The 21,795-nt window shown below is 44.4% G+C and overlaps 1 protein-coding gene across 5 annotated transcripts in view; it reads left to right on the forward strand.

The window, feature by feature from the left end:
* CACNA1H (calcium voltage-gated channel subunit alpha1 H) overlaps positions 1-21,795 on the forward strand; it is a 256,461-nt gene that overhangs the window by 99,759 nt on the left and 134,907 nt on the right. For all 5 annotated transcript variants that reach the window (XM_073558450.1, XM_073558454.1, XM_073558453.1 and 2 more), the window contains exons 7-8: positions 33-813; positions 5,879-6,279. In XM_073558450.1, coding sequence (XP_073414551.1) covers positions 33-813; positions 5,879-6,279 — 1,182 coding nt within the window. The remainder of the gene's footprint in view (positions 1-32; positions 814-5,878; positions 6,280-21,795) is intronic.

The raw sequence follows: 21,795 nt of genomic DNA on the forward strand, positions 1-21,795 counted from the left end.
CCATTTTTATTTTCAATGGTTTATTCCCTTAGGTGGGTTCTTTCTTCATGATAAACTTGTGCCTGGTTGTGATAGCAACACAGTTTTCAGAAACAAAACAGCGGGAGAATCAGTTAATGCAAGAGCAACGGGCTCGTTACCTCTCCAACGACAGCACAATCGCCAGCTTCTCCGAGCCGGGAAGTTGCTACGAAGAATTACTAAAGTACATCTGCCACATCTTTAGGAAAGTCAAGAGGCGGACACTAAGACTATACAATAATTGGCAAAACAAACGGAGGAAAAAAGTCAACCCCAACAGTACAATGAATGGACAGGGCCGGGGCCGCAAGTGCAAACGAAGAATCACCTCCATCCATCATCTAATTCACCACCACCATCATCACCATTATCACATCACCAATGGTAGTCCTCGTGGACCCAGGTCAAGTCCTGAGATTTGTGATGTAGAGATGAAGATCATGAAGCCAAAAAATCAACTCAGGCTTCTTCCTCCATCCCCTGGTCATCAGAACACATCACCCAACAGTGAGTCCGTCCATAGCATCTACCATGCGGATTGCCACTTTGAGGGACACCAGTTGAAATCCTGTAAGTCTTCCAATGCTTCCTCAAACACCAAACTGGATGTTGGGCTTAACCACACCAACATGAACTATCCCACCATCCTGCCTTCCCCTACCAGTAAAACCAGTCCTGCAACCTTGCCAAAAGGAAAACGAAGTGGCAGTAATCCAGCCAGCTTGGTGAACAGCCCGGTCAGTTTGAATGCTGAGCCTTATGGAAAGATCCATCACCTCGTGGGAGAACATGGTAAGAGACACATCTTAGTAAAAAATAACATACCACCGAATTGTATTTTAATATGTTTTTAGGGGGTATAAACATGTAAAATGTCTAATAGTTACAGGTCACATCTCTGGGACCCCCACCAATTTAAAGATTAAGGGGGGGCTTCTATTTGGTGATGGAGGACCACATTTATTCAACTCTTTTCCTTCTCTGTTGGCCATGTAAATTGGCCATTGAAGTCACAAAAGCAGGTGAGCATGCCCAAAGAAGGTGAATGGAGAGAGTTGGGCACATGTGCCATCTTCTGTCCATTGAGCACCTTTGAGTCTTACACCTGTCATCAGTATTTGGGTTCCTTGACCCATGTCCTGCTTCGTGAGATGTCTGCAGGCCGCCACTTTAAGGCAGAGAATTACTATAGAGGTAGTCACTCTCGAACAGGTGGGACTGTAACAATCATGCATGTATGGTAAATACTATGGATGAGCTATAAATCTCCATTATAGGGTTACCCCTTTAATATGAGATCACTCTCATTATTCTTGTGTGTAGAAGACCAATGTTTGTGGGGAACATGCATGTATTCTTAAAAAAACCTCTGGAGGACTCAACATCTCCATGTATTATACAGATATCCTATTGAGATTAGTTGACGTGATGTAATACCTCATTTTCCCTGTGGGGGCACTGCAGTTAAATTTAAAACACTAGCCGACAGGTTTCCTCACAGATCAGAGCTGATCGCTGGTAGACCCAGCACCTGGACGCCCTGTAATCTGCTCATCATTAATTGACCCTTCTTTAAGGGTAATTGACAAAGTGGACCAGCCCTTTAAGAGTTACAGTAGGGAATTGCATACCCGCTGCAGCTTTGCCCGTTGTCCAGCACTCAAGTCGATTCTCGGCATATTAAGTATTCATGCCGGATCCTTGACTTGGCTGGGTCTGATGTGACTTATATAATAATGGCTGAAGGTAATAATCACAGTTGTGGATAACTCATTACTCTGCCCCGCAGCCGAGTGTAAGGAAATCACGAGCAATGGCTTCATAGCATGGGAACATAAACACTTAAGTATAATTGCATACATTTGCGCTACATAAATAGCTGCGTGGTGATCTGGAGAGAAACGGCTCCATTAAAGAGAGACTAATGTCTAATACGGGCGTTGTGCTGGAGAGAGCGCAGCTCCTTCCTCCTCTGGGTAAGGAGCAAGTACGGCTTGTTCTCCGCCACTTGTCGCTCCCACTGTCACCAGTTACCATTTACAAAACCCTGTTAACATCAGGCAGCATTTACAGCAGCCTCCGGGGTGCCCCTCATTTGTAAAAAAAATAATGGGCACCTGCCAAATTGGCAGCCATCACGATGCCGTGACTGCGAACCATAGGGGTATTACCATCTCGGTAAGTGACTGCATAATTGGGTCTCTAACTACTGGGATCCCACAAATTATGAGAATGAAAATGTGCAGATTTCCCCTGCATTGGGGCGTTCCTGCCAGTCCACAGCATCAACTGTATCCAAGTGAATGGAAATACTGCTCGGTGGGGAGGACTGTGAAGGTACGGTTCACAACTGTGCTGCACTTTCATGCCCAGTTTCACAACTCCTTATCAATATGTCATAAGATTCCCACTGCCTGCAATCACCAGTAGGGGAAGTGTCCTGCAAACATACATACAGTGGGGAAAAAATGTATTTAGTCAGTCAGCAATAGTGCAAGTTCCACCACTTAAAAAGATGAGAGGCGTCTGTAATTTACATCATAGGTAGACCTCAACTATGGGAGACAAACTGAGAAAAAAAAATCCAGAAAATTACATTGTCTGTTTTTTTTTCATTTTATTTGCATATTATGGTGGAAAATAAGTATTTGGTCAGAAACAAAATTTCATCTCAATACTTTGTGATATATCCTTTGTTGGCAATGACAGAGGTCAAACGTTTTCTGTAAGTCTTCACAAGGTTGCCACACACTGTTGTTGGTATGTTGGCCCATTCCTCCATGCAGATCTCCTCTAGAGCAGTGATGTTTTTGGCTTTTCGCTTGGCAACACGGACTTTCAACTCCCTCCAAAGGTTTTCTATAGGGTTGAGATCTGGAGACTGGCTAGGCCACTCCAGGACCTTGAAATGCTTCTTACGAAGCCACTCCTTCGTTGCCCTGGCGGTGTGCTTTGGATCATTGTCATGTTGAAAGACCCAGCCACGTTTCATCTTCAATGCCCTTGCTGATGGAAGGAGGTTTGCACTCAAAATCTCACGATACAAGGCCCCATTCATTCTTTCATGTACCCGGATCAGTCGTCCTGGCCCCTTTGCAGAGAAACAGCCCCAAAGCATGATGTTTCCACCACCATGCTTTACAGTAGGTATGGTGTTTGATGGATGCAACTCAGTATTCTTTTTCCTCCAAACACGACAAGTTGTGTTTCTACTAAACAGTTCCAGTTTGGTTTCATCAGACCATAGGACATTCTCCCAAAACTCCTCTGGATCATCCAAATGCTCTCTAGCAAACTTCAGACGGGCCCGGACATGTACAGGCTTAAGCAGTGGGACACGTCTGGCGCTGCAGGATCTGAGTCCATGGTGGCGTAGTGTGTTACTTATGGTAGGCCTTGTTACATTGGTCCCAGCTCTCTGCAGTTCATTCACTAGGTCCCCCCGCGTGGTTCTGGGATTTTTGCTCACCGTTCTTGTGATCATTCTGACCCCACGGGGTGGGATTTTGCGTGGAGCACCAGATCGAGGGAGATTATCAGTGGTCTTGTATGTCTTCCATTTTCTAATTATTGCTCCCACAGTTGATTTCTTCACTCCAAGCTGGTTGGCTATTGCAGATTCAGTCTTCCCAGCCTGGTGCAGGGCTACAATTTTGTTTCTGGTGTCCTTTGACAGCTCTTTGGTCTTCACCATAGTGGAGTTTGGAGTCAGACTGTTTGAGGGTATGCACAGGTGTCTTTTTATACTGATAACAAGTTTAAACAGGTGCCATTACTACAGGTAAGGAGTGGAGGAAAGAAGAGACTTTTAAAGAAGAAGTTACAGGTCTGTGAGAGCCAGAAATCTTGATTGCTTGTTTCTGACCAAATACTTATTTTCCACCATAATATGCAAATAAAATGAAAAAAAAAACAGACAATGTGATTTTCTGGATTTTTTTTTCTCAGTTTGTCTCCCATAGTTGAGGTCTACCTATGATGTAAATTACAGACGCCTCTCATCTTTTTAAGTGGTGGAACTTGCACTATTGCTGACTAAATACTTTTTTTCCCCACTGTAGATACATGATGCGATTCTGTCTGCAGACGGAGCTCCCTGTATACAACAATACATAATAAGATCCTGTCTTCAGCCACCACTAGGGGGAGCTCCCTGTATATAGAGATACATGATAAGATACTGCCTGCAGTCACCACTAGGGGAAGCTCCCTCTATACAGAGATACATGATTAGATCCTGTCTGCAGCCACCACTAGGGGGAACTCCCTGTATACAACAATACATAATAAGATCCTGTCTTCATCCACCACTAGGGGGAGCTCCCTGTATACAGAGATACATGATTAGGTCCTGTCTGCAGCCACCACTAGGGGGAGCTCCCTGTATACAGAGATACATGATAAGATCCTGCCTGCAGTCACCACTAGGGGGAGCTCCCTATATACAACAATACATAATAAGATCCTGTCTGCAGCCACCACTAGGGGGAGCTCCCTGTATACAGAGATACATGATAAGATCCTGTCTGCAGCCACCACTAGGGGGAGCTCCCTGTTTACAGAGATACATGATAAGATTCTGTCTGCAGACACCACTAGGGGGAGCTATAAACAGTATGCAGTACGCTCATCAGCTTCCCCTAGTGGAGACTGCAGATATTTTTCATCATGTAGCTTTATGCTTATGCTATGGAGTTGAATTTCTGTAAAATAAAATCAAAGCCCTGACAGCTACAAAGAAATAGCATGAAATTCCCCCTAAATGTCAGCATTTTTTTTTCCAGTCAGGTATATAAATGATCGTCTTGTTGCCTGCACCACCTTGCCGAGATCAATTTATCCCAAGACTCGGAAAATCGAAACGAGACAAATTTTCAAAGTATTTTCCAGCCGTATTCGGCTCGCCAGTGTTTATCTCATAAACATTCCCCCGGGGACGGCACCTATAAGCCGATGTTCGCAGCTCTTCATTCACAGCACATATGTTTGGATGAAAGCTGTAGGCTGATTTGCATGTGTATGGTGAATTTAATGGAAGCCGCCGCTGTGTCAGCACTGCCGCTTTCCCCACAATGCCTACGGAAACGCTTACTTTCAGCAGGCGGCAATATTAAGTCTGTATTAAGTGTGACTGCAATTTAGTCAAAGTTTCGTTTCTTCTTCTGATTCCAGTTTCCTAGACTATATGCATGAAAAAAATATAGGGGCTTTCTTGTCAACAGGTCTTCTCTAAATTTGAGTACCTTACCAGCCAGCGCCACAACTAGGCAAATAAGGAGCCAAAAACCAACCTGTGGGCTGCGCTCCACCTTCTACCCACCACTCTTTGCATGGATTGGTAACTACAACTGTTCAATAGGAATTGATGGGCAAACAAGGTTCCCAATGTGGTGCCCTGTAGTTTACATAGCTGTAAATGCACAGGTTCCAGTTTTTCCAGATTTTTTCGTAAACAGTTCCAGCAAACTTCAGGCCCTTTATGTAAACCCTTTCTAAAAATGAATGTTCCTGTCGAGTGTGGGCACATTTTCGATCAGGATTGATGAGCATTCAGGGTAAGCTAGAATTTACATTCCACATCCAAACTCTTTATATTTATGGTAAGTGTCTGAAAGTCCTCTTAAAGTGGTTGTCCCTTTTTATTTTTATTTTTATACATCAATGCATGTATTTGGGGTTAAAATTCAATTTTGCAATTGGGTAAGATTAAAAATTCTCCATCGTTTGGCTTTTACTGACTCTTTGCATCTTGTCACATTCAACTTTGATGTGGTCTGTGCTGAGAGCAGCTTACAAAAAGGAGTTTTCCCACCGCAATGAAAGATTTTAAGGTTTTATTTCCCTTTTCTCCTTGTAGGCCTCTGCCGAAGCTCCAGCAAATTATCAAGCCTGAGCGTCCCCTGTTCCTTGCCAAGTCCCCAGCCGAGCCAGATCATCTGCGAGCTCCAGAACTGCGCTTATTGCGCCAATCTCCTAGAAAATCCAGAACTGGAGCTCAGCGACTCTGACAGCTGCGAGTCAGACGCAAACGGAGTTTACGAGTTCACCCAGGACTTGAGGCACGGAGACCAAAGAGATCACGTCCAGAAAATAAAGACTTTCAAGAAGAAAGAGAAAGAGGTGAACAAGATTTGCAAACTCTGGGAAGAATTCACCAACCGGTTGAAAAGGATTGTGGACAGCAAGTACTTCAACCGGGGGATCATGATCGCCATCTTGATCAATACCCTCAGTATGGGCATCGAGTATCATGAGCAGGTAGGTGAAGGTCTATGAGCTTTGAAGTTGGTTGTCATCAGGACTCCAGTTTAGGTTTATGTGACTGCTCCTTAAAGGGGTTAGTCCACTGGACAAGTGATAAAAGGATAATTGCTGGGAAGGGGCACTGCTGAGAGCCTCACCGACCAGTGGTCATGTATGCTCACTCTTACTCCATTTAAAGTCTATGGGATTGACGGAGGTGGCCAAGTACAGACCCATAGACGATGAATGGAGTGGTAGTGTCCATGTGGACTCAAGACCTTTATGAATAATGGCAGTCACTACTGTGGAACCCCAGTAATCAGACATTTATCGATTGACCAAGCCTTTCAATGTCATCATGCAGGTCTTGAAACCAACCAAGCCTTTTTTTTGTTGTTGGACGCCATAAGATGATGGATTTAGGACTCTATGGACTGGTCTATGGGGACCATGCCCATCTACGGTTCTAATTTTTTATCAATCTGCCCTATCTGCCTGTTTTTCCGAATTGCTGGTCCATAATACATAATGTGAGAATTGACTTGGTGGTCAATGCACTCAGTGGATCCTCATGGTAGGAGGACTCACAAAGGTTTGAGATGAGAATAGGCCATGTGTATTTTTTCACTCTCAATCAAGTCACATCGGTTCTGTAGGGTCACGGAGAATCCATATTGCTTTTTTGGACCCAGTAGAACCACTTACCCAAGTCAGGAAATAAAAATTCTTTGTGGCCCTGATGACCATCTACTGTCATCGGAGCCAGTAGTATGAGGATACCACCAAAAACGTCTCATATCTCCGCTTTCTGCAGAGCGGAGGTTGGTTATTGAGGTTAACTACACAAATTTGTAGACATCAATTTTGGTTCAATTTTTCAGCAATAGTCAAATAATGGCATGGTCTTTATGGTTTTCTTGAGATTTCTAGTACTATGAAGGGTTAGACGAGGACACGGACTTGAGGATTCCTTAGCGTTGCACAAGGTCACACTAGAGCCTTTAATTTGTGCTAAATTTCATAGAAATTTGCTGCAATTATATTGTGCAGACATCTTGCTATTTATCGCAGGTTTCGGGGACTGAGCAAGTTCCATGGACAGCAAACACTAATTAGGACATTTCGGGATCCTGCTCGTTAAGAGAAGCGCCGATACCTCAAAGGTTAATTGGCTTTTCTTTATCCGGATGCCAGAAAATGAAGATGAGCAGGAAACAGACCAAGAAAATGAGGCTTCAGAGGACGAGTCGCGCTCTGTGTTGTGGCTTCCGACAAATTCAATCAACATTTTGTAGATTAAAAAAAAAAAAACCCCTCCGCTATGACAAGTGCTTTACTCGGTCGGATGGAATTTTTGCATATTGGCACTTCCTGTGGAGCCTCCACGGAAGCGCGTCCGTCCCACCGCATATTATCAATTCACGATCTCCTCCGCTTTCCTCTTCCACTTCCTCGGAACCGAGTCTTTCATACATATACCAAAAACCTCAAAACATTTTTTAAAAGGATCAAAAGAACACACAAAAAAAACAGGATCGCAACAGAAAATTGACCCCTAAAAATTCACTTTTAATTAGATAATTTAAAAACTTTGGACAATACCAGCTCATAGGGTACAGGACAATAAATCACCAAAAGACCACCAGGTCTTGAGGGCGGATTGTTATGAGCCGTGATACTGTTTCACTATATTTAATATGTTATCTAGTTAATTTTGGTTTTGGATACATGGATGTGTCTCTTTAAGGGGTTAAAAGGCATTCTCGTATATATTTAAAGGTATTTTCGCATGCATTAAAACAGAGGGAGTGACTCAATGTTTATATGATTATTGCTTTATTATGTTTTTGTTCATTATGATTATATGGAGGGGATTTCGTTATGTGTTTACTTTTATGCATGATTTGATGCACTCCTCCTGTGATATTTCCGCTACTGTAAGATTGGTGGCGTGTTTGTGACGTCACTTCATTAGCATACGGAACATGGATGGAGGTTATCCGCCCTCAAGAATGAGCTTTTGCATCAGGGACATGTTTTTCATCAGTTCCGCCCCTTTCTTTGACACGCTTCCGGTTGGGACGCAGGGTGCGTTCCATTGAGGGCGCATTCTCCGTTACATGTGACCGGAGGTGACCTCTGTTACATGTGACCGGAAGTGACGTCACGACTGGGTCATGATGGATGGGACGCAGAAGGCGGTCCACTGAAATTACAGCTTCCATTACACGTGACCGGAAGTGACGTTGCGACTAAGACGCGGTAAATATGAGCGTCAGAGACACATGAAGCACGCCGCACATTGCACTGATCTTTGGGCTGGGGTGATGAGACCCCTTCTTCTTTGCCCCTGATGAACCCTCAACATTTTGAAGGGGGAAACGCGTCGGGCTGGGCCTCACGTCTAATGGCTGATTAGTATTGATTTTTTATACGCTAACAGACTGATGGATGGCAATGTAAATTTTGGCTATATGTGGGCATTATGGCATCCTGGATTATAGGGAGTGTCTTTGCTGCCGGTTTTGCCTATGTCTGGACTATTATGTCCATGATGGATGATTAAATCAGCGCATTTATGCCATTCTGTTCCACCTGGTGGATTATATTATTTGGAGTGCATTAACTGTGCAATATATACTACTGCTAATGGGAATATTGACTTTCCTTTATTTTTGAGTAGACGTTTTTTCTTTTTCTCTTTTTGTTTTTTTTGGGGGGGGCTTTTTGTACATGGTCTGTCAATATATGCAGCATAAAGCTCTTTTTATTATGAGATAAGCTATTGTAGCTGCAATATTGAGAATTTTTTACTACGAGATAAGTCTACCTGATTATTGTGGGCTTAGTGCTCACATTGATACTACAAGATAAGGTTATAGCAAGTGTGCACTTTTTAAAGAGACGTTATCCAGTCTCTCCACTAGGGTTTTTTTTGCGGGTGTTTATGTATGTGTGTTTTTTCTGTGTATCCTCGTCGTGGACTAGGGATTTTTAGGGTGTTACAGGGTCACCGACGTTGAGCGGGGGCGCCATATCGTCAACAACTAGAGTGCCAACCTCCGCGGTCAGGAAGGGACTCACTAGGGCCCATTAGGGTGAGTGTGGTTGTCCTGAGTATAATTTATACATTAATTCTTTTGTCTGGTGGTCTTTTGGTGATTTATTGTCCTGTACCCTATGAGCTGGTATTGTCCAAAGTTTTTAAATTATCTAATTAAAAGTGAATTTTTAGGGGTCAATTTTCTGTTGCGATCCTGGTTTCTTTCATACATATACAAAAGAAAAGAATACAGAATTATGCAAAGAAAATAATAAGGGTGGTAAAATAATATAAAATATTTCTAATTCAAAATATATTTACCAATATATCTCAAGTAACCTAAAGATATAGCACTTCCCCATGTGGCACAAAAATAAATAACCAAAGAAGGAGAAAGATTGTGTCAGGGATGGAACATATCACAAGAACTATTGAAGAAGATAAATGTTATTGTATAAATTCATTAAGAAGTTGTATATGTAAAATAATTAAGCCAAACACCAAAAGACAAACAAGACACCTGTCAGAACGACATGATACACGCATGCATTTATTCATCGGGGAGAAACACGTGTCGGGTCTTGTGGTAGGGGAGCTCATCACTGTCTTGCAGTACTACCTTGTGGGATGTTCCCTGTAAAGGAAGGGTATTATGGGATGTGTCTGGTATACGACAGGTATTGTGGGGTGTTCCCGGTATACAGTGGGTACGGAAAGTATTCAGACCCCTTTAAATTTTTCCCTCTTTGTTTTATTGCAGCCATTTGGTAAATTCAAAAAAGTTGATTTCTCCTGTGTTATGTGTGTGGTGTGTAGCACTCTTGTTTTGGTCGCAGGCCCTTGCTGTCTCCGATTCTTCATCTTCAGGAACCACATCACACACATTAGGGAACATAAAATTCATTTTATAATAACAAAGTTTACTTAACTGTCCATTTTCATCATATTCAAACACGCAGTATTCTGCACAGAGGCGTAGCTAGGGTTTTGGTTCAGGGGGGCGAAACTTCTGAGTGGGCCCCCAACCAGGTAACCTTGCTTACAACTCGGTGACGCACAATAATAGTGGAGGAGAACCTCAGCAGAGGACCGCGCTGTTGCTGAATATAATTTCTAAATAAAGACCAATATTGATATTACCGCCATATAGTGAGTGGTAGATACCTGCCCTACACAACATACCGTATAAGAGATCACAGCACAGTTACAGATGGTGACTTACAGCTGACGTTCTTTCTGATGGAATCGTTCACTTTTCCATCTGGCCCAGACCAACATGACAACTTCTTCCAGCCAGGACTCGTCTGCAGAGATTACAACAAAGATTCATTTCATGTCTCATATTTTCAGCACTGTCACCAATGGGACTACTCCCCACCTGCACAAACTCCTTACCCTGCTGATACCCCAATGCTGAGCCGCTGCTGCTGCATGTGTCCCTTTAACTGTACATGCTGTGTGGTTCTCTGTGCCCTCTAAATTCTAAAGCAAATCTCGAAAACAGTGCCCATATTTTGTCCCCTAGAAAGTAATAGCGCCATTTGTGCCCCTTTGACAGTCAGTTACCTGAGTTCCCTATAACAATAAGTGCCCACTTTACATTTAATAATGTCATGAGTCTCCCCCCCTGTACAGCTCCCCTATACACTGTATGATGCTCCCCTATACACAGTATGATGCTCCCCTATACACAGTATGATGCTCCCCTATACACAGTATGATGCTCTCTTATACACAGTCTAATCCCCCCTCACTGTATATATACTGACCGCTTATTATTCCCCAAATTGTTTGATAGCTCCAACACTGTAATCTCCACACTGCCCGCTAGATAGCCTCCATATAGTATAATGTGCCAGACAAGTTCACTATAGTCCTCAATATAGTATAATGCACTCCCCATAGGCAGACCCTATAGAATAATGCAGCCCTTTATATAATGCACCCCATAGGCAGCCTCATAAAAAATAAATCCAAAACTCACCTTTCCTCCTGGTTCCTTCACTGCTGCGAGCTCCCGCACATCTCCGGACTGTAGGCTCCGAGTAGTGACGTCATTGCGACCCCCTGTCAGTGTTGGCGTTAGTGACATCAGAAGCTGATGAGAGGGGGATGATGGGAGAGGGAGCATAATGCTCCTTCTCTCATCAATGGAGTCAGCTGAAATGGCCTCCAACCAACACAGTTGATTTTGCAATGACAGGTGGGGACCCACTGCTGACACAGGGCCCCTGCGCCTGCTCAGGGGCCCCATAGCGGCCGGGTGGCAGATCAGGGAGATCGATTCTGCCTGATCTGCCGCAGAATGTAACACTATCGGCGTGCTGTGGGTGGGTCCCCTCAGAGCGCTGGTCCCGGGGTGACCGCCCTCCCCCTGTAGCTCACCACATTGTAGGATTCACTCCAACAATAAGTCACCTGCATTACTGATACTAATATATTATATCACACTAGTAACATGTCCATGCCACTAACAATCGCTGTATAGAAAAACACTATTCCACAGCTATTTGTCATCAAGCACTAACTGCTGCTGTGGCACTACAAGTGCCAGACTTCACTTCCCAGTAGGAGCAGCAAACACTAGTTAGGGTGTGTGCACACGTTGCGGATTCTGCTGCGGATCCGCAGTGGATTTGGTCCTGCGGATCCACAGCAGTTTCTGCTGCGTTGTACAGTACAGTCTATGAGAAATGAAGAACACAGTGCACATGCTGCGGATTTTCTGCAGATTTAAATCTGCAGCATGTCAATTCTTTGTGCGGAATCCGCAGCGTTTTGACACCTTCTCCATTATAGGAATCCGCAGGTGTAAAAACGCAGGGGAAATCCGCACAAAATCTGCACTAAATCCGCAGGTAAAACGCAGTTCATTTAACCTGCGGATTTACCTGTGGATTTGGCCAAATCCACGCCGAAAAATCCGCAGAGTAATCCACAACGTGTGCACATCCCCTAATCCTCCAGGACTCGCTGTCACCCGGGTAACGGGTAGGTTAATAATTACACGCCAGCACAAACAGAGAGATAAGGTGATCGATACACTGGTTTAACCCTCCCTCTGCCTGCCAGGGAGGATGCGCCGCTTTCTCTGCGCAGCTCAATGACTGCAGCCAGCAGTGCGATCTCTAGTTTGCACTTTTCCTGGTTTTCTCTCAGTCCCAAAGTGCAGTAAATTCCCAGGCCAAGACAAAGCATCGCCATATAGCGCATCAGTGACCGCTGCAAAGTGCCTGAAAACTGTAACACGTAAGGAGAGCATCATGTAATGAATATTACACCCAAATAGCAGTAAGTTGTATGTATATATTCAAAGCAACAGACTAGACACTTCAAATAGTAAGTAACATAGATACTCATCAATTCCCATGCTGTGTGCAGTGTCCACTGGTCCTGGAGCAGCACGCTCCTCAGCTTTCAGGCTCCTCTCAGTCAGAAGCAATCAAGTGCAGAGCAGACAGTGAACTCAGCTCACAGGCAGAGCCCCCTGCGTCTTCTCTGCAGCAGGGAGCTTTCAAGGAGAGCGCGCTCAGCCAGGATTGGGTGAGTGACCTCCCCTCCCCCTCTCCTCTGCAGAAGAGTGGTCACATAACTCACTCCCTGCTGCAGCATGTAATTGTATCGGCGCAATCTGCACGCTGATATAGTTACATAGCATAGCTCGGGTGGGCCCCATCAGAGCGCGGGGTCCGGGGCCACCGCCCCCTCTGCCCCCCCCCCCGGTAGCTACGCTGATTCTGCATAAAAGTTTCCGTTTTCAAAGTCCATGGCACAGCGTATTCTGATGTCCGCTGTTCACTCGCCCTGAGCTATCCCTTTCCTCCCTGGCCCCTGGGATACTCCTTCCCACTCTGCAGCTTCCATGAGTCCCGTCCCAACTCCCTTATGTGATTCCCTGTCCAACTTCCTCTCCTAGGAAGATATTGAAGAGCACTTCTCAGTGCCTCGGTTGGACCGTAGGCCCGAACGTTCCAGGAATGTTCACTCCGAGTTTATGGCTGAAGTTCTCTTGCTGCTGAATAGCCCGTGCTCCTCGTGCCCTAAGACCTCCAACTACTGCTCTTTCTCAATCTAACCTCTTACTTTCACAGCAATAAGAAGTGTTCCTCTTGTTAACTGGCCCTGCGCCTCTCACAATGGGCTGTTCCTGAACACATTAACTGTTTCTATCCTAAACCTGTCTGCATCCTGAACTTATTGTACCCACTACTGCACTATACCCAATCCTATGTTATAGCTAAATCTTAACCTATGTCCTATGTACTAATCTTATCCTTTCCCTATATCTAATACATTTATCAGAACACATTGAGTCATCCACATATTATATCAAAATATTATCTGGGCACCTTGGTGCCTATAAGGTTCTATGCAATATAAAACACTTTCTCGTATGTAAAGGTTAGAAAGTTTATCTAATCTAGGGAGACGCACATGACCGTCCGGGTCTTCCTCTTACAAGGCGTTCCATGTATGTGGCAGGTCTTGTGGAGTGTTCTCTGTATATGGCAGGTCTTGTAGGATGTTTTTGGTATACTGCAGATCTTGTGGGGTGTTCCCAGTATGCGGCAGGTCTTGTGGGGCGTTCCTGGTATATGGCAGGACTTGTGGGGTGTCCCCAATATACGGAAAGTCTTGTGGGGAAGTCCTTGTTTTCGGTATATGGCAGGTCTTGTGGGGTGTTTTCGGTATACAGCAGATTTTGTGGGGTGTTACTGCTATAATGAGAGTCTTGTGGGGTGTACCAAGTTTATGGAGGGTCTTGTAGGGTGATCCAGGTATATATAGGGTTTCGTAGGGTGTTTCCGTTATATGGAGGGTCTTGTGGGGTGTTCTCAGTATACATAGGGTTTTGTGGAGAGAGCCCGGTATACGGCAGGTCTTATGGAGTGTTCCTGGTACACGGCAGATCTTGTAGGGTGTTCCCATTATACGGCAGGTCTTGTGGGGCATTTCTGGAATATGGCAGGTCCTGTGGGGCGTTGCTGGTATATGGTACGTCTTGTGGGGCGTTCCTGGTATATAGCAGGTTCTCTGTGGTGTTCCTGGTATATGGAAGGTCCTGTGGGGTGTTCCTAGTATATGGCAGGTCCTGTGGGGCGTTCCTAGTATATGGCAAGTCCTGCGGGGTGTTCCTAGAATATGGAAGGTCCTGTGGGGCGTTCCTAGTATATGGCAGGTCCTGTGGGGCGTTTCTAGTATATGGCAGGTCCTGTGGGGCTTTCCTGGTATATGGAAAGTCCTGTGGGGCGTTCCTAGTATATGGCAGGTCCTGTGGGGCGTTCCTAGTATATGGCAGGTCCTGCGGAGCGTTCCTGGTATATGGAAAGTCCTGTGGGGCGTTCCTAGTATATGGCAGGTCCTGCGGAGTGTTCCTGGTATATGGAAAGTCCTGTGGGGCGTTCCTAGTATATGGCAGGTCCTGTGGGGCGTTCCAGGTATATGGCAGGTCTTGTAGTATATAGTAGCTACCAATAGTATCCAAAGAAGTTTAACTGCTGACTGGTGGCATGGCCATGGCCTTACATTAATGCTGATAGGAAATGCAGTCTGGCTGTTTGCAGGATAATGGTCGGTCAGGAATGGTCTGAGGAACAGGATAAAGAGTTTAAGGTGATGACTTGTCCTCAATCCCCAGATCTGTGGAGGCCACACCTCACAACTTAAGGATCTGTGTATAAAGTATTGGTGCCAGATCCCACAGGACGCCTTCATAGGTTTGGTAGAGTACAGGCCTCAGATCTTTTTGGCAGCAGAAGGAGATGTACACAATATTAGGTGATTTTAATGTTACAAGTAATTGGTGCATACTGTATGTGTATATGAACATCCACATGAGCCGTTTGATACCAGCAATGCAAAATTCTCTTCAGACAGATGGATTTGGCAGTGGAGGTGACAGGGTGACAGCAGCGGTGGTCTTTGTACTTTTCATTATAAGACTGAGCAGCTTTTGGTATGTACAATAAATACTCTTGTGCTGGAAGATGAACGCGACTAATGGGCCGGCAGCCCTGTAAAAATCCCTATTGTTCGCTGAGCCGCTTTTCACACACAGCTTGGCTTCCGCCAAAGAAAAATAGGAATATTTTATTAAAATGCTAATGAAAGATTTAGCTTTTAAGTGCAAATAAGAAGCAGCGTTTCTCCCGGCTTTTCCCTGCGCTTGAGCCCTGATGTTTTTGTATATTGTTGCGGAAGTCTTTTGATGGGGCCTCCTCTTCGAAGGAATCCAGGCACAGAATCTAAATGAGCGTATTGTTTGAGGAGGTGCCGCGACTTTCCTTAGAAGATAAACTCTTCTCTTGTGCCATGGAAATTCATTCCAGACCCCCAGACTGGGTCCCATGGCTGCACAACAGCTTCAGATTGGCTTTTATGTGCTGGGAAATTGTGTAACCCTTCAATATATACAGGGGCTTCTCACAAAATTAGAATAACATCATAAAGTTAATTTATTTCAGTTCTTCAATACAAAAAGTGAATCGCCTATATTCTATAGAGTCATTACACACAGTGTGATCTATGTCATGGGTTTATTTCTGTTAATGTTGATGATTATGGCTTACAGCCAATGAAAACCCAAAAGTCATTATCTCAGTAAATTAGAATAATTAACAATAAACACCTGTAAAGGCTTCCAAAGCGTTTATAAAGTTCCCTTAGTCTGTTTCAGTGGCTCCACAATCATGGGGAAGACTGCTGACCTGACAGATGTCCAGAAGGCAGTCACTGACACACTCCACAAGGAGGGGAAGCCACAAAAGGTCATTGCTAAAGAAGCCGGCTGTTCACAGAGTGCTGTATCCAAGCAGATTAATGGAATAATGAGTGGAAGGAAAAAGTGTGGTATAAAAAGGTGCACAAGCAACCGGGATAACCGCAGCCTGGAAAGGATTGTTAAGAAAAGGCCATTCAAATATTTGGGGGAGTTTCACAAGGAGTGGACTGAGGCTGGAGTCATTGCCTAAAGAGCCTCCACACACAGACGTATCCAGGACATGGGCTACAAGTGTCACATTCCTTGTGTCAGTCACTCATGACCAATAGATAACGCCAGAAGCGTCTTACCTGGGCCAAGGAGAAAAAGAACTGGACTGTTGTCAGTGGTCCAACGTGTTGTTTTCAGATGAAAGTAAATTTTGCATTTCATTTGGAAATCGCGGTCCCAGAGTCTGGAGGAAGAGTGGAGAGGCCACAATCCAAGCTGCTGGAGGTCTAGTGTGAAGTCTCCACCATCAGTGATGGTTTGGGGAGCCATGTCATCTGCTGGTGTAGGTCCACTGTGTTTTATCAAGACCAAAGTCAGCGCAGTCGTCTACCAGGAGATTTTAGAGCATTTCATGCTTCCCTCTGCCGACAAGCTTATTGGAGATGGCGATTTCATTCTCCAGCAGGACTTGGCCCCTGTCCACACTGCCAAAAGTACCAATACCTGGTGTTCAAATAACAGTATCACTGTGCTTGATTGGCAGCAAACTCGTCTGACCTTAACCCTATAGAGAATCTATGGAGTGTTGTCAAGATGAGAGACACCAGACCCAACAATGCAGACGGTCTGAAGGCTGCTATCAAAGCAACCGGGGCTTCCATAACCCCTCAGCAGTTCCACAGGCTGATCACCTCCATGCCACCCCGCATTGATGCAAAAGCAGTATGTCATTGAGTGAAGCTTCTTGGATGACTATGTTGCCAAACTGGCGATGGCTTGGGGGAGGGATGGGTTGGATATTAATGGCCATTCTATGGGGGGACATCAATCTTTTATCATTCTTTATAGGATCTATAGATATTCTAGCCGAATAAGGTTTTTTACAACCTTGCTGTCCTTCCTTTTTCAGTCTCCGCCAAGCCCTTTCCCCACCCAGATTGGTGGAATCCATATTTATAGAGCTCCTGGGGATTCAGCTCTTGATGGTTCACAAAGAAACGGAGGCCATAGGCAATTGCCTAGTATTCATCCCCTAAAATTCCCCTGGTAGCGCTCCTTCCCACAAAGTTCTTTCTCCACCCCTTGATTGGGGCACTCTCGATTGATAGTGCTTCTGAGCATCCAGTTATTGGGGAGTCACAAAGAAAAGTGAGGCCATAGGCAATCGAGTTTTCCTCCTTCAAAACTGCTCTGGTAGCAGCCCTTCTCTCCAAGGCCTTTCCTCACCTCCTGATTGGGGTACTTTTGATGGTGCTCCTGGGCATCCAGCCCTTCCCCACTCCGATTGGTGGAATCCCTATTGATGGAGCTCCTGGGGATCCAGTCCTTCACAGAGAAGAGGGAAGCCATAGGCAATCGATTAGATTTCGTCCCCTATAACTGCCCACGAAAACCTGCCATTTCCTCACCCCGTGATTGGGGCACTCTCTATTGATGGAGTTCCTGGGGATCCAGTCAACCCCTAAAACTGCACTGGTAGTACCTTTTCCCTCAGTGCCATGCCATTTTTTGTATGAGAGCCTTTTGGCCTCTATGTCTTGCTATCTCCTTGCTGATATGACCCATTGGGGTACATAACTGTCATGGAGGGAGGTCCCCCACTCAGAACCCTTTCTACAAACCAGGAGCATCTCCCATTCTAGTAAATTTAACTCATTCGTTTAGAATCTACACCATGTAATACTATATTTTCACTGCAACAAGTGAAACAGATGAAAATTCCAGGACTACTATGGCTTCCTATGGCCAAAATCAATTATTTATACCAGCAGCGAAACCCAGAGTGATCAGTGGATCGACTTGGTGGCTGAATTTAAAAGAAAGTTTCTCGGAGCTCCCTCTAGTGGTGGCTCCTCCTAGGTGTCCTCCGTGTAAGAGATTTGGAGTTCTGCATCAGAAAAACCTTACTTCTGCTCTATAAATATATGTATTAAGAAAATATTTGGAGAATGATTTTTTTTTTTATCTCTTCTGTGAGAATAATAAAGAAAAAAAAAATTAAGACAGCAAATATAAGTAGAAGAGAAAACAAACCCAGACTAAGCGCTATCTATTATCCAGCAGGCAAAACAGTGACTATATGGTTCTTATTAGATCGCCGCAGCCGCTAAGCTGGAGGGATTGATTTAGACGTGGGCTGGTATTGATTCCTGGAGCGGGAGTAGGAGTTCGCAGACTATCTCATCTTAAAACTCGTAACTCACATGGTTGGCTGTTGTATGTGTTCTGCTGGGTAAACATGGCATTTTAATCTGCTGCTTTAGAATATCTGCCATGATGTGAGACGTTCTACACGGCCACGAGCTGACAACAAGGATAATTTACAGGTGAACACATCACATCTGCTCATTATTGCTGCTCACGTCTGATCTACTACTTCTCTATTACAAAAAGCGTTAAAGGAGTATCCCCATCTTATGTAGCTAGTGTCTCCCATTACTTTATGATTGTTAAAGGGGATTATTCCCATCTTCATGAATGGGTATAAGAAGAAAGTTCTTGCAAAGACAAGCAATTTTGCAATTTACTGCTTATTAAAATTATCAGCCGTTCTTGAGATATTAGCACTTTTCTTTTGTTTACACGTTGCTACCATGGAGACCGACCACCGCTGCTGTCTAACTTGTAAACAAAAGAACAGTTGTTAATATCTCAAGAACGGCTAAAAATTCTAAAAAGTTATAAATTGCAAAAGTGCTTGTTTTCACAAGCTCTATCCAATAATCTCTATTTTTGAAGACAGGATTAAACCTTCAAGTGATTGACACCCTGATTGTTCCTAAGAAGGAAGAGGCTGCAGCTCCTATTTACTGTTTTTTATTACCCTGTACAGCTGTGGCCCATCCACCTGGCTGTGCAGGAGATTGCAGCTTGAAGTTTCCTTGCACAGCGCAAAGCCAGGGCACCAAAGTTCACAAAAATGTAATTGTCAGGATCGGCAGGGGGTTCAAGTGGTCCTCACCTTATAAGATCAACAGGGGCTAAAAACAGGCTCATGGATTTATGCAAAACCTACCCACAGTGGGCGCTTTCCTGTTCCAATTTGTGGATTTAAAACATTAGTAAGGTTGAACGTTCAACGTTTGGGAATTTTTCCCACAGGGACATCCACAAAAAATCTGCACCAAAGATCAAAGGTTGGGAGTCCCGTGCGATCCTTCTCAAATAAGCCAAGGAGACCACATTATTAAATGAAATCTATTAGCAGGTTTTTGCAATGTAATACGAAAGCAGTACGATATAGGGGCTGAGAGACCTTAATTCCAGCGATGTGTCACTTATTGGGCTGTGTGTTGCTGTTTCAGTAAAACCAGTGTTTTATCAGAAGGAGATTATCACTACAGGACTAGGTGTCTCTTGCCTCCTGGCGAACTGCTCTGTGTATCCACGCCCCTAATACTGATTGTTAGCTTTCTGCCTATGCTCAGTGTTCACAGAAAGCAGCCAATCAGTGGTGTGGGCAGGCGGGGTTACATGGGGCTCAACATTCAGAGAACCGCTAGATCTGCAGCAGAGAAAACAAGAATTGTATCAAAATAATAGCAAGAAGCTCAGAAAGTGACACATCGCTGGAATCAGGGTCTCGGCCCCTACATCATGCTGCTCTCAGATTAGATAGCATAAACATGGTAACAGATTCCCTTTAAATATAGTATATCCTCGCATTTTATTGGGTGCACTGGAAGCTCACTTGCTTTGTTCTGATGCTGTAGCTATGGGGCGGTCTATGGAAAGCTGCAAGACTACCGCCATGCACTGTAATGGGGGCCAGTAGTGAGAAGAAGCATTATTTACAGGGTAATGGGAGAATAAGGCAGGTTTGGCCATATTGCTGTGCCTTCCATATGTCTGTGTACCATCCAGCGGCAGCCACTTATTGCCCGGGCAAGAGGGTCCTTCATGTTTTGCTGCTGGATAGCGATGATGGACGACTTCCATATGACACGCTGGTTTTGCGTTTACAGCAAAATCTCCTTAGTAGCCAAATTACAAGAAGAAACAGATTGCGTTCATCCTCATCTATAATGCCAGGGGGCTCCGATCTTGTGCACAAATTTGAATTAATAACTCTTGTTTATCACCGACGGCTAGACATGAGTCACCATGACTGGCGCAGTTCTACGCCATAAGATGTAGGACTAACCTCCCCCCCCACCCAAAAAAAAAAAATGAACAGATGTTTGGAAAACATTTTTGAGGAGCGGGTGGTGGGTCCAAACTTTTATGAAGATGATGACAAGTAGGAATGAAGACTTAGGTGGCAATCAGCGCGAATAGAGAACATCTGTGGACATCTCACTTTTCCCGGCTTTTGGGAATCTAAAAAATCCCTAATTAATGAGTTCTTCTCTAGTCGGTGATAAGCTTCTCGAGCGGATACAGCTAAGCCCCCCTCCACATTCGTTTCATATACAAATCTATGCTGAATATCTGCAATCACAATAGGCCTCAGAATGAAGTCTGGAGGCGCTCCGCGTTGTTTTTCTCATCCAGATGGATTCTGCTTCCTGCTTTAACATAGGCGGATTAACTCCCACCGGGCATCCTGGGATGTTGGACTTCCTTGGACACGGAAGGTCCTGTTTGAGGAAGGGAGAGTTCTGTCCTTGATGTTGGCAAAATTGGCATTCTAGATTTCAGAGTAACGTCCTGCAGGATAAGCAGAGCTGCAGTGTAAAGCAATAGGATAAAGATAAAGTAACAAACTGAGATTCTAATGAGGCAGTAATTGGATGTCAGACTACCTTAGATTCATAGTAGACAAAGCAGGTGCTAAAGAGAAGTGGTCAATGTAACAGGGGGAAAAGTATAGGATGTGTAAGAAGCCAGGAGGTAAGGTCATAGATGAGAGGTATGTGTTACTTAGGTGGTTATTATTTTTACTGGATTTTGGGTCCGGGATTTAGGAACGACCAGAAGAGCCTGGGTGGGAAAGGTCGCTCCCATAGCCCAGTCTGGGTTTTACTGACCTAATAAAATGCACCTGGTCTATCTCAGGTGGGAGTATTTTGCTGAGACTGCAGAAAGACGGAGCTGGTGGATAGTCTGTACTGCAGCCTGAGAGGTTCTTGTAATATCAAGTTGGTGAGACTGTTTGATTTACTTTGCCTACCCAGAGAGAGGACTGTTTTTTTTATTGATTTGTGCTAAACAAAGGCTGTTTCATTTTGGAGCTGTATAGTTTATGAAGAACAATAAACTTTATTCTGTTTTGATATAAAAACCTTGTACCTGTGCATATCCAAGCGGCTACCAGAGAGACGAAACCTATACATATGATATAACGAAGGTGGTGGTCTTCTGCTTAGGCCCCCCTAGTTCTATATTTCAGATTTGGTTTAGAAATAGTTCTTATGATAAAGATGTCCATAGCAAAGTTTGTGGATATTATGGGACTGTTCGACTATCGTTTGTACCTGGGGACCCCCAACTCCCTCCTGATGAGGGATGTTGGACTAAAGAAGTTCCCACTGGAGATAATGGAGAAATGTCACCACCAGAGATGTCTTTCCCACCAACACCTTATTCCACTCTTCTCATTACAAACACATGCATG

Source organism: Dendrobates tinctorius, unplaced genomic scaffold, assembly GCF_039654945.1.
Source record: "Dendrobates tinctorius isolate UK_male_01 unplaced genomic scaffold, ASM3965494v1 ptg000257l, whole genome shotgun sequence".
In the NCBI taxonomy this organism is placed as follows: domain Eukaryota; kingdom Metazoa; phylum Chordata; class Amphibia; order Anura; family Dendrobatidae; genus Dendrobates; species Dendrobates tinctorius.